This window comes from Hippopotamus amphibius, chromosome 3 (genome assembly GCF_030028045.1).
Source record: "Hippopotamus amphibius kiboko isolate mHipAmp2 chromosome 3, mHipAmp2.hap2, whole genome shotgun sequence".
NCBI classification, from domain to species: Eukaryota; Metazoa; Chordata; class Mammalia; order Artiodactyla; family Hippopotamidae; genus Hippopotamus; species Hippopotamus amphibius.
In genome coordinates this window covers 156,794,658-156,813,766 of record NC_080188.1, presented here as the reverse complement: position 1 = coordinate 156,813,766, position 19,109 = coordinate 156,794,658, and the positions used below count along the sequence as shown (strand labels likewise).

At 40.2% G+C, this 19,109-nt stretch overlaps 1 protein-coding gene, 1 long non-coding RNA gene and 1 pseudogene across 9 annotated transcripts in view; 1 reads left to right on the top strand and 2 right to left on the bottom strand.

Annotated features, from left to right (window-relative positions):
• LOC130849397 (membrane cofactor protein-like) overlaps nucleotides 1–2,207 on the bottom strand; it is a 55,073-nt gene extending 52,866 nt beyond the window's left edge. For 5 of the 6 annotated variants that reach the window (XM_057728259.1, XM_057728257.1, XM_057728256.1 and 2 more), the window contains exon 1: nucleotides 1,800–2,001. In XM_057728259.1, coding sequence (XP_057584242.1) covers nucleotides 1,800–1,920 — 121 coding nt within the window. In that variant the 5' untranslated portion in view covers nucleotides 1,921–2,001. The other variant, XM_057728261.1, reaches the window with a different exon arrangement.
• LOC130849402 (uncharacterized) overlaps nucleotides 2,151–19,109 on the top strand; it is an 80,955-nt gene continuing 63,996 nt past the window's right edge. For 2 of the 3 annotated variants that reach the window (XR_009052736.1, XR_009052734.1), the window contains exons 1-2: nucleotides 2,307–2,816; nucleotides 5,776–5,849. This is a non-coding gene — a long non-coding RNA (uncharacterized LOC130849402). Of the gene's footprint in view, nucleotides 2,817–5,775; nucleotides 5,850–19,109 lie in introns of all 3 variants that reach the window. The other variant, XR_009052735.1, reaches the window with a different exon arrangement.
• On the bottom strand, nucleotides 17,333–17,458 carry LOC130850655 (U4 spliceosomal RNA; annotated as a pseudogene).

Sequence of the window (19,109 nt, the reverse complement as noted above, 5' to 3'; positions counted from 1 at the left end):
TGATGAGCAGAATAGTCTTCCCTTTCAGAGAATCGTGCTCCTTTCCTCCTGAGCGCTTCTCTTGCTTTATAACATATTCATTAGTATCATGTTTTGGCTACAGCCTGCCACTCGCGATAAATTCTAGCAAATATTTGATGTCCTAATCTGTGCCTGGCACTGGGGACCTAACATTGAGCAAAAGACAGTCCTTGCATATATTCCTGTGTGTGGGCAGACAAACAGTGAAATAAGGATCGTGAAATAGTGAAACAGGAATGTTGTGTCATTGCTCACCAGTGCATCCTCAGGACCAGCACAGGACCTGGCATATAGAAGGCAAGTATTTACTGAATGAATGCTGCTAAGGAAACTGTGCATGTAACAGGATCCTAAAAATAACTTGTGCATGAAAACATACATACATATAAAGACAAAAGGAAATCTACCAAAGTATTAAAAATGGTTGTCCTGGGACTTCCCTGGTGGTGCAGTGGTTAAGAATCAGCCTGACAATGTAGGGGTCACGGTTCGATCCCTGCTCCTGGAAGATCCCACATGCTGGGGGAGCAACTAAGTCCGTGCGCCACAACTACAGAGCCTGTGCTCTAGAGCGCGCGAGCCACAACTATTGAAGCCCACACGCCTAGAGCCTGTGCTCTGAAACAAGAGAAGCCACCGCAATGTGAAGCCGGAGCGCCGCAAGGAAGAGTAGCCCCCGCTCTTCGCAACTGGAAAGGCATGCCCGCCGCAACAAACACCCAACGCAACCAATAAATAAATAAATTTAAAAAAAATGGTTGTCCTATGTGTAAGTTTTATAAATAAGCATCTTTTTTTTAGAATATATATGTATATTTCAAAGTGCTTCCCGTGAAACATGAAATAAACTTAGCGGTTGGACCTTCGGGTTTAGCTATGAGGGGAAAACCAGATTACCATCTACGTCTGGTACATTTCTTAGGATACTTATTTTTCAGTAGGTTAGGCTACGAGTGTTTTTTAGGTTGCTTTGGATATCCCCTCAAACATGACCCAACCTTCAGAAAGAAGGAGAGCAATGTCAAAAAGCCATTCAGTAACAGAACTGAAGATTGTCTACTGGATGAGAACAGAAAGAACTCCATTGCGGGGGGGCAGGAACAGACTACAAATCAATACGAATATGATCCTGAGTACCAAGTTGCCTGTTACCTTTATTTACAAAAAGAACCTTGGTCCCTTCCAAACCCTCTAAACCCCAGGCTGCCAGGGTCTGCTCTCACCGGAGTGCTACAGGCACAACATGTGCTCCGCAGGCTCACTTCCTCAAAGCATACACCTGGGTACACCTGGCCCGGGCTCCCTAGCCACGCCCAGAGGAGCATAAGGCATCACAGCGCCCAGGAACACAGGGCAGACTCTCCCCAAGAGCACAACACCAGCCTAGCAACATCCCCTGGCACCTGGGCACTCAACAGCAAGCCGTCACCACCAGCCCCCGGTCCGCGCTCGCGTATCGACCAGATCAGTTCCGGAAACACCCTGCAAGCCTTTGCCAGGGACCCAGCTTGGCCCCGGGTAAACCCCAACCATACCACCAAGCAAACATTCTCCTCGGCCACTACGTGGTCCCCAGCCCCGGAGTCCCCACAGGGTACAACACGGGGACGCTCTGGCCACGCCTTCTACCCCAACTCCTTACAACCCGGAGTGGCCTCCGCCCAGCGCCTCCGCCCCGAGCCACCGAGCAAAGCTCCCCCCACCCTCGGTTCCTGTCGGCCTGCCTCCCGACCCGCTCTGGTTCGCCGCCGGTGCGCACACCCTCTCCAGGATCCTACCGGAGGATAAGGGAAGCAGGAGCAGTGGGGCCACCAAAAGCATCCCAACGAAGCACCTAGAAGAAAAGGAACTCTCGGGGCGGTAGGGAGATGCCTTGCGAAGCGCGCAAGACGCCGTCATTTTCGGCGAGATCTGCCGGAAACCTGAAACAGCGCAGCGGAGACCTTTCTGAGCCGGGTTAGCAGAGATAAGAATCCGCACACTCACAAACTGTCCTGCGCGGTCGCGCCGGTGGGCGTGGCCTGGGCCGCGCCCAGGGCGGAAGTGGCTCTACGGATGCGGCCTGGAGGGCCAGTGGGCGTGGTGTAAGGCCCGGAGGCGGCCGGGGGCGGCCCTTAGGCCTGAAGTGGCCGGGCGCGGCCCTGGCCGGCGTCTAACCCTCCCTGGGCGTGGGCAGCTTTACGCCTCCCTCTGGACCCTGTCTCTGGCTCCTCCCTCTGCAGCTCTACCCGGAAGCGCCGCTGCGGCTTGCGGGAAAGCGGTAGTTACCACCCTTTTGTTAAGACTGTTACCGCCCTTCGCAGGAAGGGTGGAGGGGAGTCAGCAGCTGGCGCGGTCATCAGTGTCCCTTTTCCGGAACGCTGGGTTAGAGAATAAACCGCATCGACCTGAAAATAGAAACCTAGAGCCCAGGCAGTGGGTCACTGTGGGACCCACACCGCTCAGGACTCCAGTTTGGACCGGGGGCACTCCAGAATGTCCGGACACCCGGGCACTTGCTCAGTCTTTGGCAATAGTCAGGCATAATGCGGGACATTTGTTGAGGTTTCCGTGGTTGAGCGTCTGCTACTGGAGTCTCTCGTGGCCCGATACATTTCAGAATTAGGAAAGGTTCGGTCATTGCTCTCCCAACTGCTGAAGTCAGTTAGTCTCCCCTGTGTTCCCAGGAGAGCACCCCAGGGAAGGTAAATTATTAAACAACATCGGGCCATTAGCATACTGGGCCTCAACTCTATGGCCTTGCCTTGGAACAACTAAATGTTTTATTGAAGATGAAATATACATGCATGAAAAAGGTAAGGACACGGTGCATTAAGTGCCATATTTCTGGAAGCAATGAATGCCTTTAGCGTTGGGATGGGTAGGAATTGATGAGTGACAACTTTTCCGGTGAACCAGCCTCTGCTGGAAAATTAAGAATGAGTAAGATTTATTTGTAGAGTTGTGAGTAAACCTGTATGACGAGTAAAAGGAAAGAAAAGTAACATGACCAGTATTAAACAGCATACAGAAGAGTTGACATTTTCTTCTCATTAGCTGGCAAAAAATAAAAACGTCAGTCAAAGTGTAAACATATGGGGGGTGGGGACCAGCACCCTCAGACTTTTAGTTTTTAACATAACTTTTTCGTGGGTTAAAATTTTAAATGGACATGACTTTTAAACCACTAGTTCCATTTAGAGTTTATCCCAAAGAAATTACCAGAGCTGTGAGCAAAGATGTATAATTTTGGAGAACGAATAAACTCTTAAATGTGTAGCAAAAGGAAAGGAATTTTTACTAGGTAGCTTTATGGAATGAAATTCTATGCAGCAAGCAGTGTAAAAAAAATGTGAGAAACTGGTATATTCATAAGTAGAAAAAGCAAACTCCAAATCAGTGTGTGCTTTTCAGCATTCCTTTTATTAAAACAAAATAGTATATTGATACACTTAAAAAGAGATTACTTGGAAATAACTCAGAATTAACTAACAGTTGATAGGCTTATGTATATTTCATTTTGTGTGTTTTTTCAGTTTTCTATATTGACCCTTTGTTACATTTGGAATCAGGTAAAGAAACATTTTTTTAAAAAATCCGACCTGTGTATCAACTGCTCTTTTGTTCATAGAATGGTGAGAATAGAACCTGTGTCACATAGGGTGAAGGTATGAGAGGATGGTAAAGAAATAGAAGCTCTTTGTGTAAACTTCAAATGAATCTTCTGCAATTATAGAACTTTACATATTTTTAAACAATTTTATATCTGAGATGTACTAAAGATATTCTGGGTTCCACAAACTGTGCAATTTCCCCTTCCTCCCAGACCAACAGTTTTTGCATTCTTGGCAGAGCATACAAGATACTAAGTGTAGAGGTGATGTAGAAAATAAACACCTTAGTATCTTGGATTATAGAATCCAGACACTCCATGATGACAATTAAAGGAGATACAATTAAGGAGACAGTGAATAGGAAACTCAATGAGGGGGAATTATCATTTCTGTTATTTCTTATAGTTGTAAAACAGTGATATAACAGAAATGGTCTGTGGCTAAGTGTTGGCACTTAAGAAGACAGATCTATTTATGTTCTCTGTAACTATCTGTACATAATGTTATATGTCAGTTATATCTGAATAAAGTTGAAAAAAACTTTCCCATCTATTTCTAGTCTTGGAAGTAAGTTTTTTCCTCCTGAGAAAATTTAAAAGGGAAAAAAATATGACTAGTGTTTGGTTTTCTAGTTACAAGTGCTAGATTAGATTCAAGAATTGGGGTTTTACTGGAATTTTACTTCAATCAGTGAAATTTCTATACCTGTTTCATCAAGCCATTCCTAATATAAATGAAAACTTTCACATAGATTTCTTTAACCTATTGTTGCCAGGAAAAACCTGGCCTCTCTTCACCAATGCTGAATAGAAATACGGAGACAGAGCTTCGGAGGAGTAGAAAAGAATAGCTTTATTATTTTGCCAGGCAAAGGGAGAACACAGTAGGCTAGCGCCTCAAAAACGGTGCCCCCTCTTTGGGGAATAGGGCGAGGTCTTATAGTCAGGGCTGGTGGTCAGGGGTAGGCGATAAGGATCAAGGCAGTAACAGTCTTGCATTCTTCTGATGGGTCGGTGGTGAGGTAAGTAGGAGTCAGCATCATCCACCTTCAAGTCCAACTGGTCTGGGGTCTACATGCTTGTGGGCAGCATACCACCTTAATCATTAACTTCTCCCACCTGGAGGCGATTTCAATTTCTGCAGAATACTCAAAGATGTTGTGTGTATTGTTGATAGGGAAACAGGCCCTTGCCCCAAGGCTGCTCTTGACTGTTTCTCCCAGGTCTCGTGGGTTCCCTCCCTTCACTAATTAACAACTGCTTGAATCTGCCCACTGGAACTCGGGGAAGGTCATGGAGGCTGAATGAAGGTTGTTTCCTATAATCAAAGAAATGGGGGACACAGAAAGGCTTTGTGCCCAGGATCTCCACAGAGCCCTGCTTGGTAGCATCATCTTGATTTGACCCAACTGGGGCTCCATTTGAAAGGTTTTGAGCTTTGTTCTCAATTTTTGTGGACAAGTTCCATAGAGCATGGATAATTTTCTTTCTGTGTCTCCACTGCTGAGACAGTTCCAGACCTATACTAGGTACATAGCAAATACCCATTAAATACTGCATGGAATAAATGGACATTGCTGTCAAGTGCATTTAACATGTCTCTGCCAACCGTCCCCCAGCGTGGATTTAACCAATTGCTGGGAAAGTTCTGAGAAATTTTGATTTTAATAATATTAGGTACTGGGAACAAACAGGATTTGTCTCTGAAAGGAAAGACCTACAATTGTATGCACAGAAAACTTTCCTAAATCAGGCAGGCAGGCCGACCTATGACAGTGATCTACTGTCTAGCCCTTAGCTTTGAGATCATATTAGTGACTGGGTTCAAAGGTGACTATGAACTTCCTAAGGTCCTGAGAGGAACAGAACTCAAGAGTCAGGGCTTTGAGTGAAGTAGGGGTTTAAACACTAGTGGTTCCTCCAACTCCCCCTAAAGATTTTGTAAAACCACCCACAAGAAAATAAGGAGAGAAAGGAGAATATGATTATTTGTAGACCAGCTTTTGAGCTGTGTAGCAGCTCTCCTGCAAATTTTAGGAATGGCAGTAAGGTGGAGGGAGGTGTCTGGGGACGTCATTAAACCGAGGGGGACTTCATTAAATAAAACAATGTTAGATGATCCTTTGCCTCCTAAATTGGTACATTTACATTTTGCTTTTCAGATGTGAAGGTAGCAGCATGAGGGGGCCTGTGAATTCTCTCAGAAGAGGCTTTCCCCTTTCATGGCGGTTTACAGGTTAGATATTTATGAAAATCTGAAAGAGAATGGTTAAACAGACAATAGTTAAGCCACATTTTTGATGTTGGTCCTGGGAGCTCTGCCACCTCTACTTGCACCTGGTAGACACCTGCCAGACAATTGACCTCACTTGTCTGTTACCTCAGGAGCACACTGTGGTGCCACACCCAACACAGGGATTCTGAACCCAGTCAAGCGCAGAAAGGAGGGCATTTCTCAGAAGGATCACATATTCATTTTGTTTCCTCTTGGCTTTTCAAGGCTTTAAAAAGTAAATATGTTACAAACCATGTTCCATAAGTACATTTGCAAAGATAAAATCTTTTGTTCCTTTCATTATAATGGTGGAGACAGCACATTTAAACACCATAGGCTTAAATTAACTTACATCTCACACTGAACTGTACAAAAAGTCAAACAAAACAAAACAAAACTAGAATGTTAGCACTGGGAATAGCTTTGGAGACCAATTGTTCCAGTCCCTGCTTTTCAGATGAAAATGTAAGGCCAGGGATGAAAAGAATTGCTCAATACAAGTTAGGCTATATAATATTTTAGACATCATTAATATATATACTATTTCCCACATATAACTGATGTAATTGAAAAAAAACACAGATTCTTGCAATTAAAAAGTCATAGGCGTCAGATATTTGTTAACCATATTGCTCACTGATCTACTCCATTATGGGAAAGAAACAAAACATTTGTGTGTGTGTGTGTGTGTGTGTGTGTGTGTGTGTGTGTGTGTGATGGAGAATTTTAATTCTAAGAAAGTCCTATTTCCAAGCATTTAATTTCTAGTTCTTTCTTTAATTGGGATATTGTTGCTTTACAATGTTGTATTAGTTTCTGCCTTACAAGAAAGTGAATCAGCTATACGTATACATATATCCCCTTCCTCTTGGACCTCCCTCCCACCCCCTGCCCCCATTCCACCCATTTAGGTCACCCCAGAGCACTGAGCCGAGCTCCCTGCACTATACAGTAGCTTCCCACTAGCTATCTGTTTTACGCATGGTAGTATATATGAGTCGATCCCAATCTCCTAATTCATCTCATCCTTCCTTCCTCCCACCATGTCCACATGTCCATTTTCTACATCTGCATCTCTATTCCTGCCCTGCAAATAGGTTCATCTGTACCATTTTTCTGGATTCCACATATAAGTGTTAATACACGATATTTTTCTCTTTCTGACTTCACTCTGTATGACAGGCGCTAGGTCCATCCATGTCTCTACAAATGTCCCAATTTCATTCCCTTTTATGGCTGAGTAATATTCCATTGTATATATACACCACACTTTCTTTATCCATTCATCTGCCAATGGACATTTAGGTTGTTTCCATGTCCTGGCCATTGTAAATAGTGCTGCAATGAACATTGGGGTGCACTTGTTTTTTTTTTGTTTATTTTGTTTTTTATTCTTTAAGAACTTTTATTGAGATACAGTTAACAGACAATAAACTGCATATATTTAGAGTGTACTATTTGGTATCCCAATCTCCCAATTCATTCCCCCCAACCCTCCCCACTTTCCCCACTTGGTGTCCATATGTTTGTTCTCTACATCTGTGTCTCTATTTCTGCCTTGCAAACGGGTTGATTTGTACCATTTTTCTATATTCCATATATATGTGTTAATATATGATATTTGTTTTTCTCTTTCTGACTCACTTCACTCTGTATGACAGTCTCTAGGTCCATTCATGTCTCTATAAATGTCCCAGTTTCATTGCTTTATACAGCTGAGTAATATTCCATTGTATATATGTACCATATCTTTTTTATCCATTCATCTGTTGATGGACATTTAGGTTGCTTCCATGTCCTGGCCATTGTAAATAGTGCTGCAATGAACATTGGGGTGCATGTGTTTTTTTGAATTATGCTTTTCTCAGGGTACATGCCCAGTAGTGGGATTGCTGGGTCATATGGTAGTTCTATTTTCAGTATTTTAAGGAACCTTCATCCTGTTCTCCATAGTGGCTGTATCAATTAATATTCCCACCAGCAGTGCAAGAGGGTTCCCTTTTCTCCACACCCTCTCCAGCATTTATTGTTTGTAGATTTTTTTGATGGTGGCTATTCTGACTGGTGTGAGGTGGTACCTCATTGTAGTTTTGATCTGCATGTCTCTAATAATTAGTGATGTTGAACAGCTTCTCATGTGCCTCTTGGCCATCTGTATGTCTTCTTTGGAGAAATGCCTGTTTAGGTCATCCATCCATTTTTTTGATTGGTTTGTTTGCTTTTTTGATATTGAACTGCAGGAACTGTTTATATATTTTAGAGATTAATCCTTTGTCAGTTGCTTCGATTGCAAATATTTTCTCCCATTCTGAAGGTTGTCTTTTTGTCTTGTTTATAGATTCCTTGGCTGTGCAAAAGCTTTTAAGGTTAATTTGGTCCCATTTGTGTATTTTTGTTTTTGTTCTCATTACTCTAGGAGATGGGTCAAAAAAGATCTTGCTGTGATTTATGTTATAGAGTGTTCTGCCTGTGTTTTCCTGTAAGAGTTTGATAGTGTCCGGTCTTACATTTAAGTCTTTAATCCATTTTGAGTTTATTTTTGTGTATGGTGTTAGGTAGTATTCTAATTTCATTCTGTTACATGTAGCTTTTCAGTTTTCCTAGCGCCACTTATTGAAGAGACTGTCTTTTCTCCATTGTATATTCTTGCCTCCTTTGTCATAGATTAGGTGACCATAAGTTCATGGGTTTATCTCTAAGCTTTCTATCCTGTTCCATTGAACAGATACTGTTTTTGTGACAGTACCATAGTGTCTTTTCTTTTTTATTAATTAATTTATTTATTTGCTATGTTGGGTCTTCATTGCTTCTCTCAGGCTTCCTTTAGTTGCGGAAAGTAGGGGCTACTCTTCGTTGTGGTGCATGGGCTTCTCACTGCGGTGGTTTCTCTTGTTGTGGAGCATGGGCTCTAGGCACATGGACTTCAGTAGTTGCCACACATGGGCTCAGTAGTTGCGGCTCTCAGGCTCTAAAGCACAGGCTCAGTAGTTGTGGTACATGTGCTTAGTTGCTCCGAGGCGTGTGGGATCTTCCCAGCTCAGGGATCGAACCCATGTCCCCTGCATTGACAGGCAGATTCTTAACCACTGCACCAGCAAGGAAACCCTTTTTTTTAAATTAATTAATTAATTTATTGGCTGTGATACTGTCTTGATTAATGTAGCTTTGTAGTATAGTCTGAAGTCTGGTAGCCTGATTCCTCCAGCTACATTTTTCTTTCTCAAGATTGCTTTGGCTATTTGGGGGTCATTTCCTTTAAAAGTTACTTCTTCAGAAACCCAAGAAATAATAGAGATTCAACTAAGCAAAGGCATTGAACATCTTTTCATATGTTTATGGGCCACTTGCCTTTCTTTTTTGGGGTGACTTGGGTGTATGTCCTTTACTCTTACTTTGGGAGGTTGGGGGGAGGGTTGGTCTTTGAATTTTTAACTCTCTAAAAAAGCCAGTTACCCTTCATTTGTAATAAAAGTTGCAATTTTTTTTGTCACAGTTTGTCAGTTGACTTTGCTTGTGCTGTTTTTTTTTCTATATTGAGTAATTTTAAATTGAAATTCAAGTTGATGTCCAGTTCACTCTGTATATTTATCAAGGTATATATGGCAGAATACACTCTAAAAGCAACTGTTAAAACTCAGAATTACACAAAAGTTAGCAGTAGTCATATGTGAATCTATTGTTAAATATTAAGAAATATCCTGATATTTTCTAGAGATCATTATCAAGGCTCATAATATGGTACCAAGTAAATTTTTAAAAAGAGTTATTTATTATTTATTTATTTTATTTATTTTTGACTGTGTTGGGTCTTAGTTTCAGCACATGGGATCTTCGTTGCCATGTACGGGCTTCTCTCTAATTGTGGCATGCAAGTTTTCTCTTCTCTAGTTGTGGCACACAGGCTCCAGTGTGCATGGGCTTTGTAGTTGTGGCATGTGGGTTCCAGAGTGCGTGAGCTCTGTAGTTTGTGGTGCGTGGGCTTAGTTGCCCCACAGCATGTGGGATCTTAGTTCCCTGACCAGGGATCAAACCCATGTTCTCTGCATTGTAAGGCAGATTCTTTACCACTGGACCACCAGGGAAGTCCCCCAAATAAATTTTTGATCTATGAAGATGTGGACCAGTTGAGACTTTAAGGCTACTTATTTAGAAAGTATCAATACCTGTTTATTAATTTGATAAATTCTTAAAAGTCATGCTTTCTTTGTTAATTTAGTTTATTCTGAATCCATAAAAAATAAACTAGCTACTTTTACAATAAAAATTATTTTATTTAAATTTTAGTGTTTTTTTATACAGAACATAATACAAAGTTGTTTTGAATTAGAGCTTAGGAAATATTTATTTCCTTATTTTCTTCCAGATATTTTCTTTGACTCCTCTCTCTGTAATCATTTAATGCCTTTTTACTAAAAAGAAATTAATTTTTTCCTAGAGAAAGTGAAAACTAGTATAGCATACATTTTACTCCAGTCTATCTATAAGGATTGGGTTCTGCTCTATAAAAGAAAAAGAAGGTATTTAACAAAGAAAGATATCTGTGTGTATAAAGAAATATACCTGAAGAAAGATTAGCAGAAAATTAATTAAAATATTAACAGTGATTATCACTAGATAATATATTTTTATGTGACTGATCAGTTTTTCATATCTTCCTCCTGCATTTTCCAAATTCTCCTCAGTGAGCCCATTCCATGTTATATACATTTGAAAATAAGAAAGAAAAATGACAAACATGTAAACAGAAATCCTGGGTGACATCTTCTTTCTTTAAGTAATTGAGACTACTTGTAAATCCTAAGTGTAATTTTCCCGACTAGATAATGTGTGCTTTCCGCACAAGAGAAGAAGTTGGAGTGACCATAATGCAAGCTAAGAGGAGGGCGCTTCACTAGATACTGGGAGAGATGCAGCATCTTCAAGTGCCCACGTTTGCATCCCTGTGAAGCCACTTCAAAGATTTTATGAGTCTCAGATCTTGGTCTGTTGAAATGAATTGGCTCCTTTCCAACCAACATTTTAATTTGAGGTGTTTTCCAGCTTTATAGTACTTTGTCAAGGAAGGATGCTGAAATAACAAGATATTTTTATTTAGATGATAGCATGGTCAAAAACTGAACCACCCAGAATTTATACGCTGGTAATCATGATGCAAGCATTACACATAAACTGCAAGTTCAAAGAAAGTGTTTCTTGCCTTCTATGGTGGTTGCTATGTTGGGCACAAGAAAGTATGGCATAAATTGAGACACTGAGCAGATAAGAGAGAGCAATGAGTAACCTGACCTTTTCCCATTGCTTCTTTTGTCAAAGAAAAAGTGGTCTCAGAGTTGAGTAACTAAATAAAAAGAGCCTCATTCCAGAACACATACAGGTCCCTCTTAACACGAAAAATATTTCCTTGAGTCTCTTTTTCTGAACGATGGTATTGTTAGAGGAAATAAACAGGAGCTGGTAGTTTGGAGGAGGGTCAGCTACAAGTAGCATGTCCTTCTCCTCGACTCACAGTCAAGCATTGAAAGAAGTTATTGTGTAATACAAGATATGAGAATGTTCTCTTGGCCATGCTGAAGCCTCTTTTGTTTTGTAAGGCCAGGAACACTGTCCTTCCACCAATCGACAAACCCCTGATGAGGCCTGTCAGTTTACCTGACACCCCCAGTTACTATTGATGCCTCATCATTGTTCTTCTACCTCACAAGACTTCCCAGCATCATGGGTTACTTGCATCATCTCTGAACATTCTCATGGCCTTCAAAACACACCTTTGTCTTTGGAGTCTGCTTCTTTAATCATATTGCCCTCTCTGCCCTTGCACCTGGCCTACGTGCCCAGGTATTAATCTTAGTACAGACTCTGACTCCTTGTCTACCATATGTTGCCACAAATGATTAACCTTGCTCCTTTGGAGGACTGTGATCAAAATTACAAGCTTAAATGGATCATTTGAGACAATTCATTAACAACTTCTTTTTTTTTGAAAGGAGGTCAGTAGTCAACATGCACAATTTGAGATGCACCTCAATGTAAAAGAATGTTTCCAAAAAGTTGAGGATAAATGAAATTTTGGTAAGCTTATCCTCAAATGCTTACTGTATACTTCTCATTTGATTACATGTACACTCAGAAATGTGGAGACAATTTAAAAAGTGGGTCCTTACTCATAAGTTAGTTTAGTATGGGAAAGAAAATACATAAGCACAAAGTTTGGTACATTATGGTTGACTACTGAGTGTTTGAAGGATGAATGTATGAGCAAGTGAATGAATTAGTTAATAGGTAAAAAGAGTAAAAGGTAGAGTTAATAGGAAAAAAACAAGACATGAAATGTCAAATACTATGGGATGTGTTTAGATAAAACTTGGGGGAAATGATGGAGGAAATGGTTGTCATTTGGTGAAAAAAAATATTATACCATCAATATAATCTCAAGGCATAACCTTGCAAATGTAAAATATTATGAAAGAAGCTTAAAAATACTAACCACTGGGTGGAGGCTCTTATAGGCAATTTTAATATTCTTTATATTTTTCTGTATTTTATATGTTTTCAGTAATGGGTGCATATTACTTTTAAAGAAACTAGATTATTTAAAAATGGTATAGAAAGGAAGTGCTGTGAGTTCCAAAGAAAAACACAACTTTGGACTGGAGTTGTTTGGGAGAGCTCATTGTGTTAGTGAATTCTGAGCTGGGTTAATGAAACTTAGATGGCAAGAAAGGTGAAACGTGTTTTAGATGTAACCTGGCAGGAGTGAGACCAAATAAAATGATATTTTAAGCACTCTTATGGAATATTTTTTAAATGAACTCTTGAAAAGACAACCATTGTCTTCACAGTCTGTTCTGTTTATATTTGGTGGCAACATGGCTAGCTATGGAACAGTTTTTCACAACTTTTCCATCCCAGTACCCCAATAGCAAAGGAGAAGGAATGCATCACCCATGAGCCTTGGAGGCCTTAAACTGTCCCTGAAAGTACAATATTCTCTGTCTTATTTATCTTAACACATCCTGCATTATTTGCCTTCTGCTCCCTTACATATTTGTGTTAATATAGAAATAATATTTTCCACTTGAACTATTGGAATAACATTAAAAATATATTCTCTGTGACTTCCCTGGTGGTGCAGTGGTTAAGAATCCTCTTGCCAACGCAGGGGACACGGGTTCGATCCCTGAGCCGGGATGATCCCACGTGCTGCAGAGCAACTAAGCCCATGCACCTCAACTACTGAGCCTGTGCTCTAGAGCCTGGGAGCCACAACTACTGAGCCCACGAGCCACAACTACTGAAGCCCATGTGCCTAGAGACCGTGCTCCACAATAAGAGAAGCCACCACACTGAGAAGCCCACACACCACAATGGAAGAGTAGCTCCCTATCGCCACAACTAGAGAAAGCCTGCATGCAGTAACGAAGACCCAAGGCAGACAAAATAAAACAAAACAAAAATATATATATAAAAAAGAAAAAATATTCTCCTAGGAAGCCTTGCCATTTTTACCTCATGACTTCTATATACTATTGGTATACCAGCCAAGCATCCCCAGGGCATATGCAAACGCCCATTGGAGAAGCATCCGGCTAGATGATCACCGAAGCTTCAAAAAATAAGTTACCAATTCTGAATTTTTAAAAAGGAATGCACATTTCTTTTGCTTCCATTAACAGTCGTGAGAAACAAGCTGTTTGGCAGAAGCAAAGTGAGTAGAAGCCAGATAATAAACATAGGGCTTTGCAAATTCATTTCTGTTTAGGAGAATATCGACCTTATCCTGTATATTTTTGTTTAGAAAGATTTGAATTGCGTATAACGTAATTAACTATAAAATGCCCCTCCCACTTCCTTGCCTTTACCTGTGGCCAATTCCACTTTTCTGTTAAATTTATAACTTCTGACATGTATGTAGCTATAAAATGCCTGATTTAGATTAATGAGCGTTGATAAGGGAAAGAGGTAGGTCGGAAATAAAGGAAATTTACTAAAAACTGTGATGTTTTTCTTCTGCTTCTACCGGAATGACCTAGCCCCTTTCTAGTGCTTTTGGTGGTATTGTTTCTGAAAATGCCCTAGGATCTTATGGATAGGAAATTTTAGGACTCCTGACCATAGCTGGAGTAAGCAAGGACTAGGTGAATACTCTATGAAAAACTGAAGTTTTGAATTTACAAGAAAACCTAGAGTTGAAATGAGGTACCCTGAGATTGCAATAAAGATTTGAAGGGATGAATGTCTAATGGGAGAGAGGCCTAAGAAGAGGGGGGAAAGCAAAGCGTAATGGGGGACCAGCCTGTGAGAAAATCCTCATAGTCTGACATAGTTCAGGGGTTGGCAAAGTTGTCCTCTTAAGGGCCGGTAGTAAATATTTGGCTTTCTGTGCCATGCAGTCTCTGGGTCTCTGGCATGTATTCAGCTCTGCTGTTGTAAATGTGAAAGAGCCATAGACATTAAGTAAGGTATGGGTGTGGCTGTGTTCCAGTATAACTATTTACGAAACAGTTATGTTTGGTTCAGTGATTTCTACTATTCAGTCTATGTTGTGTGCCACTTTGGGTTGTAGCATAATTTCCCTTTCCACCCCAAGCCTTAAGCAAACAGCTACACATTTATTACATAACAGCTTGTGGTAAGGCTACTTTAAGTAAAGGGAATGAGGGATAAAGTGTGGTACAAGCCCAAGTGGTGGAGGAGAGAAAGGAGAGAGCAGTCATAAGGAGGCCAGAAGAGGTCGAGAATTCAGTGGAAGTCAGAGAGCAGGGGAGGAGGTAAAGCCGAAGTCTCCACAGGATCCTTAAGAGATTCTGCACACTTCAAGGATTTGGAGGACTTGGAGGCATAGCCAAGGAGCCAATGCTCAGGTTCCCGAAGAGAAGGAAAAGCTTACTACTTCTCCAAGTTCATAGCATAAATGGACAAAAGTATAGAAATGCTTTGAAAAAAACAGCACCTGTGCACAGCCCTGACAGTTATTACCCAAATCACTGGAAGCAACAATAATCCAAGAAAAACAACAACAAAGGCATTTCCACCTCCTGAAGTACATTCCAACTTCTTTGGTACCAGTGACCCAGCTAGTGGAGTATCATATTCAAATCCTGTTTCCATTTTCAACATTTGAGTTGTTAAAAAAAATTTTAATTCATTATGTATATTAGGTACTTTTTTTTTTAAGAATCTTAAAGTAATATATTTTTTCTTTTTTTTTTCCCGAATCTTTATTGGAGTACAATTGCTTTACACTGTTGTGCCAGTTTCTGCTGTACAACAAAGTGAATCAGCTGTATTTTACATATATCCCCATATTCCCTCCCTCTTGGGCCTCCCTCCCACCCTCCCCACTGCACCCCTCTAGGTCATCACCCATCATCGAGTTGATCTCCCTGTGCTATGCAGCAGCTTCCCACTAGCTATCTGTTTTACATTTGGTAGTGTATATATGTCAATGCTACTCTCTCACTTCATCCCAGCTTCCCCTCCCCGCCGCCCCTATTTGTTTGCAGATTTTGAGGATGAACACCACTGTTTTCTTGGGAGTATAAATGGATAACTACATTTTTAGATTTTTCATCTGTATTATTGCTTATTGGCAATGGGAAAAAATAGGGACAGTATCTCAATTATACGTTTCAGTCTTGAAAGAAATTAGACAGTAGCTTTCATTTTGAAATTTAGAGCATAATTTGCCTCAAGTTTTTCAAATATTTGCAAGGTATTTAAAAGGAAAAACATGCTAAATCCCAACTTTTAAAACTAAGTAAAAACTTAGTAGGAAATAATAATAAAACCATCCTATCCATTGTGTGAGAAGAATCTAAATTGCCTATTAGACAAAGGCCATGCCTTAAAACAACACATTTCACTAATTCCAAAGTAATTTTGATTACTAAATATTGTTCTCCACAGCATTGTGACATTTAGGCTTCACAATGTGAATGTCTTTGCACTGCAATCTTACACAAGACTTCCTTCTTCCCCTGTAGTTAAGGTATAAATTCTATTTTCTGTATGATTAATACCCACAATTAGGAGAGCAGCAGTAGTTTCATGAAGGTATATTAGAACTGACAGTAAATAGAAGTATTTAATCACTTTTAAATGTCAGTAATAATAATCATGTGTATATAACAGTAGTTAACATTCTGTGGCATTCATCATAAGTGAGGCACTGTGTTAAGTGAGGTAGAAACTCTTATTTTCCCTATTTTAGAAGGAAAGTAGAATTTAGACAGGATAAGGATCTTGCTGAGGGTCTCATAGCTAGTAAATGAGTGTGAACACAGGTCTTACTGATTACAAAGCCCAGAGTCTTACCTATTTTCCTCCTCTCTTTCTGGGTCATTTAATAAGCATTTCATTTTACATAAGTGGAATGATGAATCATACAATACAAGTACGTTTAGATTTCAACTCTGGGTTGGTATTAGGGATTTAACAATGGAAGCACAGAGTTCACTCACTCCACCACTTCCCAGTACTTCCTCGTTACTCAGTTCCTCTTTACCCTCTCATGGGGGTTAGATGATGGGATCATAAAGAGAAGACTATGAGTCAGGAGCAAAGTTTCCACAGGATAAGGAAAGTCAACTTGAGATTCATGCATGAAGAAGCTTAGAGGGCTGGACAGCCACATGGTATGGGCTTCCAAGGAGCAGTGACTAGGTAGTTAGGTGAGTAATGGCCTGAAAGTAGTCTTGGATGCTGAGTGGTACACGGGGCGTGAGAGGATACCACCTTAGTATGTGTTCAGAGAATGTCTGTGCAGGTGGTTAATGGTAGCTGATGTGAATATAGAGTAATGCAGTGAGCCTTTCCAGAGAATGGCCGTAATAGTTTTGAACTATGCATAATACTAATGAAGATTCAAGGCTTTATCTGACTGGACAAGAAGGCTTTTTGTGTAGAAATGGGAGTGGATTAGCAGCAGAAAAAAAGGGGCAGGGATTAATGGGTTCTGTGGAGCAGTCTAACAATATTATTTCTCAGTGATCAGTGCATGACTTAACTTGTTTAACATTTGTCACAAATTATTGATGTAGTAAATACACAGTAAAATATCAAATGTGCTGATAATAGTATTTTTTTTTGCTAGTGAAATGTCAAGCCTTTGAGGTTAATCACAGAAAGAATTTGCAAGTCTGTGCAAACAAACAGGAAAGTTTTCACAAAACCTTAATTTGGGCAGATACCTTTACAGAAATATTGTAATTTTCTTATAGGCTAGTAACTCAGAACAGAGTGAAAGAGGAGAGATTGCAAACAGTTCTCCAGAAAGATACCAGAAAAGCTACCAGAAAAGCTGAAACAAATCCAATAAAATAGAGGGGGGAAAAAAAGGAATATTGAAAGAAAAAAAGGAACTATTTCAGCTTTGTACTATATAGTTCTGGATACCGAATTTCAGTGATACAAAATCAGATTCAGATTCAGAAATGTGCAACTAGAATTATCAACAGAGTATGCAAATGGTTTCAAGATTTTGAGTCAGATAATTGGGAAAAGTTTTCAATTAGCAATAATCGCGCCTCGGATAAACCTCATTGGCTACGATACTGCCACTGCGCAAAGCTGAGTCAGATAATTGGGACTAAAGCCCTAACTCTTAATAATGGCCTACTTGTATGATTTTAAGCAAGTCACTGAATTTCTCTACACTTTGGAATCTTCTCTGCTTTGAGGAACAAAGAGGACAGTAAATGGCAAAGCATTTTGTAGACAAACATATTAGCTGTTGCTATTCTTATTAATCTTAACTACAAGCAGAGATCAAAAATCATTAAGTGAAAAGTATTTTGAGTGCCTGTAGGTGGTCCCTGCTCACAAGGAGCTCATTGTCCTGGGCAGTGGGGGGAAGGGGCCTAGAAGATGAGAGAATGAGAGATTTGATGAGTGTGGGAAAGCCCACTGCATGGGGTAGGAAACGCACAGGGTAATTACACATCCCCCAAAATCCCAAATCTGGGAAAGGTGAGGATTGAGGAGGCATATGAAATCACCAATAATGTGATATGTCTAAAACAGATTTGCTCACCCAGTTCAGCATTAGTAGAGTAAAACAGTGAAACCCAGGGTGAGTTTAGGACAATTTGGACATACACTATTTAACTTGGTAAAGAGTTGTGGCAGCATTTCCTGAGGTAGAAGAGTGGCGGTTTCATCCATCAAAATCCTTCATTCTCAGGCAGGACACAACAACAAACCCCCTAGAAAATATCGCTACTTGATCACCACACTGCTTTCCTCTGGATACTAAACACACCTCAACCCATTGATTCGTGTTTGTAGGTGGTATTTCCCCTGCTAACATCACTGTCTGGCCACTTCATTCCCACTTCCCTCTCTAAAGAGCGCGTGAAAAAGTAATCTCCTTTTTTTTAAAAAAAAGCATAAGCAGTTTGAATATTTACTAATAAATTAAAATGAGACAAAAATAGAATACATACACACACACACCCAGAAAGCTCTCAACGAGGCGTATCCTAACCATCGTATTAAAGATTGCATGTCCCCCTCACCCATGTTCCTGATCTCTCTTACTCTGCTCTATTTTTTCATAGCCTTTATCCCCTGTAATATAATTCATTAATTGTCTTGTTTATTGTTGTCTCTCCTCCAGTAGAATGCATTCTGATTATGTAAGCTTAGAACTTCATTCTCTAATTTTAGTTATACATTATTTCTAATATGAAAATAAGTGGCATTTTGTTATCCCAAGGTGTGAATCAAGCCAAAAATAAAAGTTTTTAAAATATTTTGAAATTTTCATAAATGACACATAATAGGTTTCATTGTGAGTTGCTTGTTATCCCAAGAAGTGAATCTAGCCAAAATTAAATGTTTTTTAAATGTTTGGAAATTTTGATAAATTACACACAATAGGTTTTATTTACTTATTTATTTAATATTTATTTATTTATTGGCTGCATTGGGTCTTTGTTGTTGCTGTGTGCAGGCTTTCTCTAGCTGTGGTGAGCGGGGGCTACTCTTCATTGCAGTGCACGGGCTTCTCATTGCAGTGGCTTTTCTTGTTGTGGAGCAAGGCTCTAGGCATGCAGGTTTCAGTAGTTGTGGCACACCAGCTTAGTTGCTCCGTGGCATGTGGGATCTTCCCAAACTAGGGCTTGAACCTGTGTTCCCTGTGTCAGCAGACGGATTCTTAACCACTGCACCACCAGGGAAGTCCCACACAATAGGTTTTATTATGAGTTGTTTACATGTTTG